Source organism: Panthera uncia, chromosome D1 (assembly GCF_023721935.1).
Source record: "Panthera uncia isolate 11264 chromosome D1, Puncia_PCG_1.0, whole genome shotgun sequence".
In the NCBI taxonomy this organism is placed as follows: Eukaryota; Metazoa; Chordata; class Mammalia; order Carnivora; family Felidae; genus Panthera; species Panthera uncia.
Genome location: NC_064808.1, coordinates 90,293,628 through 90,294,878, shown reverse-complemented (window position 1 = coordinate 90,294,878; position 1,251 = coordinate 90,293,628). Strand labels below are relative to the sequence as shown.

At 39.6% G+C, this 1,251-nt stretch overlaps 1 protein-coding gene across 1 annotated transcript in view; it reads left to right on the top strand.

The window, feature by feature from the left end:
- LOC125929598 (olfactory receptor 6M1-like) overlaps nucleotides 1-877 on the top strand; it is a 40,540-nt gene extending 39,663 nt beyond the window's left edge. The window contains exon 2 of the mRNA XM_049640918.1: nucleotides 7-877. Within this exon, the coding sequence (XP_049496875.1) occupies nucleotides 7-626 (620 nt within the window). The 3' untranslated portion in view covers nucleotides 627-877. The remainder of the gene's footprint in view (nucleotides 1-6) is intronic.
- Nucleotides 878-1,251: the final 374 nt, after the last annotated feature.

Here is a 1,251-nt window from a genome sequence, read left to right as displayed (position 1 = left end):
GGACAGTGGAGTTTATCCTCCTAGCGGTGATGTCCTTTGACCGCTACGTGGCCATCTGTAACCCCCTGCGCTATACCATCATCATGAACAGCAACGTCTGTCTCCTACTGGTTCTGGGATGCTGGGTAGGAGCCTTCTTCTCAGTGCTGTGCCCAATTATTGTGGTGTCCAGACTGCCCTACTGTTATAAAGAAATCAGTCATTTTTTCTGTGACATTGCCCCTCTGCTACAGGTGGCCTGCATAGACACTCATTTCATTGAGATGATAAACTTCCTCTTATCTTCCCTCGTCCTCCTGACCTCGCTGGTACTCACCATTGTGTCTTACACCTACATCATTTCTACCATTTTGCACACCCCCTCAGCCCAAGGACGTCAGAAGGCATTTTCCACCTGTGCTTCTCACATCACGGTCGTCTCCATTGCCTATGGGAGCAACATCTTCATGTATGTGAGGCCCAGCCAGAGCCGTTCGCTGGATTTTGACAAAGTGACTGCTGTCATGACCGTAATGGTGACCCCTCTTCTGAACCCTTTCATTTACAGTCTGAGAAATGAAAAGGTAAAAGAAGTTTTGAGAGAAGCAATCAACAAAATTATATCTTTATTACACAAGAGAACCTGAACGTTCGTTTGCTAAGAATGGCTTTTTTTTCAACTCTTGGACTCTATGTGGAGAAAAGCATGCTTGAAGACCATAAAATCACAGATTTGTGGGAAGATATAAAAAGGTTTCATGTCACATCAGATACAAAGTATTGTAGTCAAGGTGCAGAGCAGACAATTCGAGCATAGAGAAAATAATATGTTTGAGCCCTTTTTGGGCAATTCATGCACAGGATAACATAAATTAATGACAAATACTTATGTCAAAAATCTGAAATTTAAGCCTGGCTCTATTATTTTTTTATCCCGTGAAACTTAGCCTATCTGAACCTTAGTTTACTCATCGGTAAAGTAGGAAATAGTTTATGCTTTTCCTTTCTCTTTTTTTTTTACTTTTTACTATAGGCTTAACCAAGATAGCCTAAGGAAATCAAACACAGGTAAATATAAAATAATGCTCCCTCTCAGTATTTAAGATGATGAAAGATGATTGGCTTCATCTTGACAGCTAAATACTATAGAAAAATATAGTAGGAATAGTAATACAAAAATAAGGAAGAGCTGTAACATATCCCAGGGTTTCTATAGCGTGCCTAAATAGGAACTTATGTATCGATATACATGGAATTTATAAGAATATATAT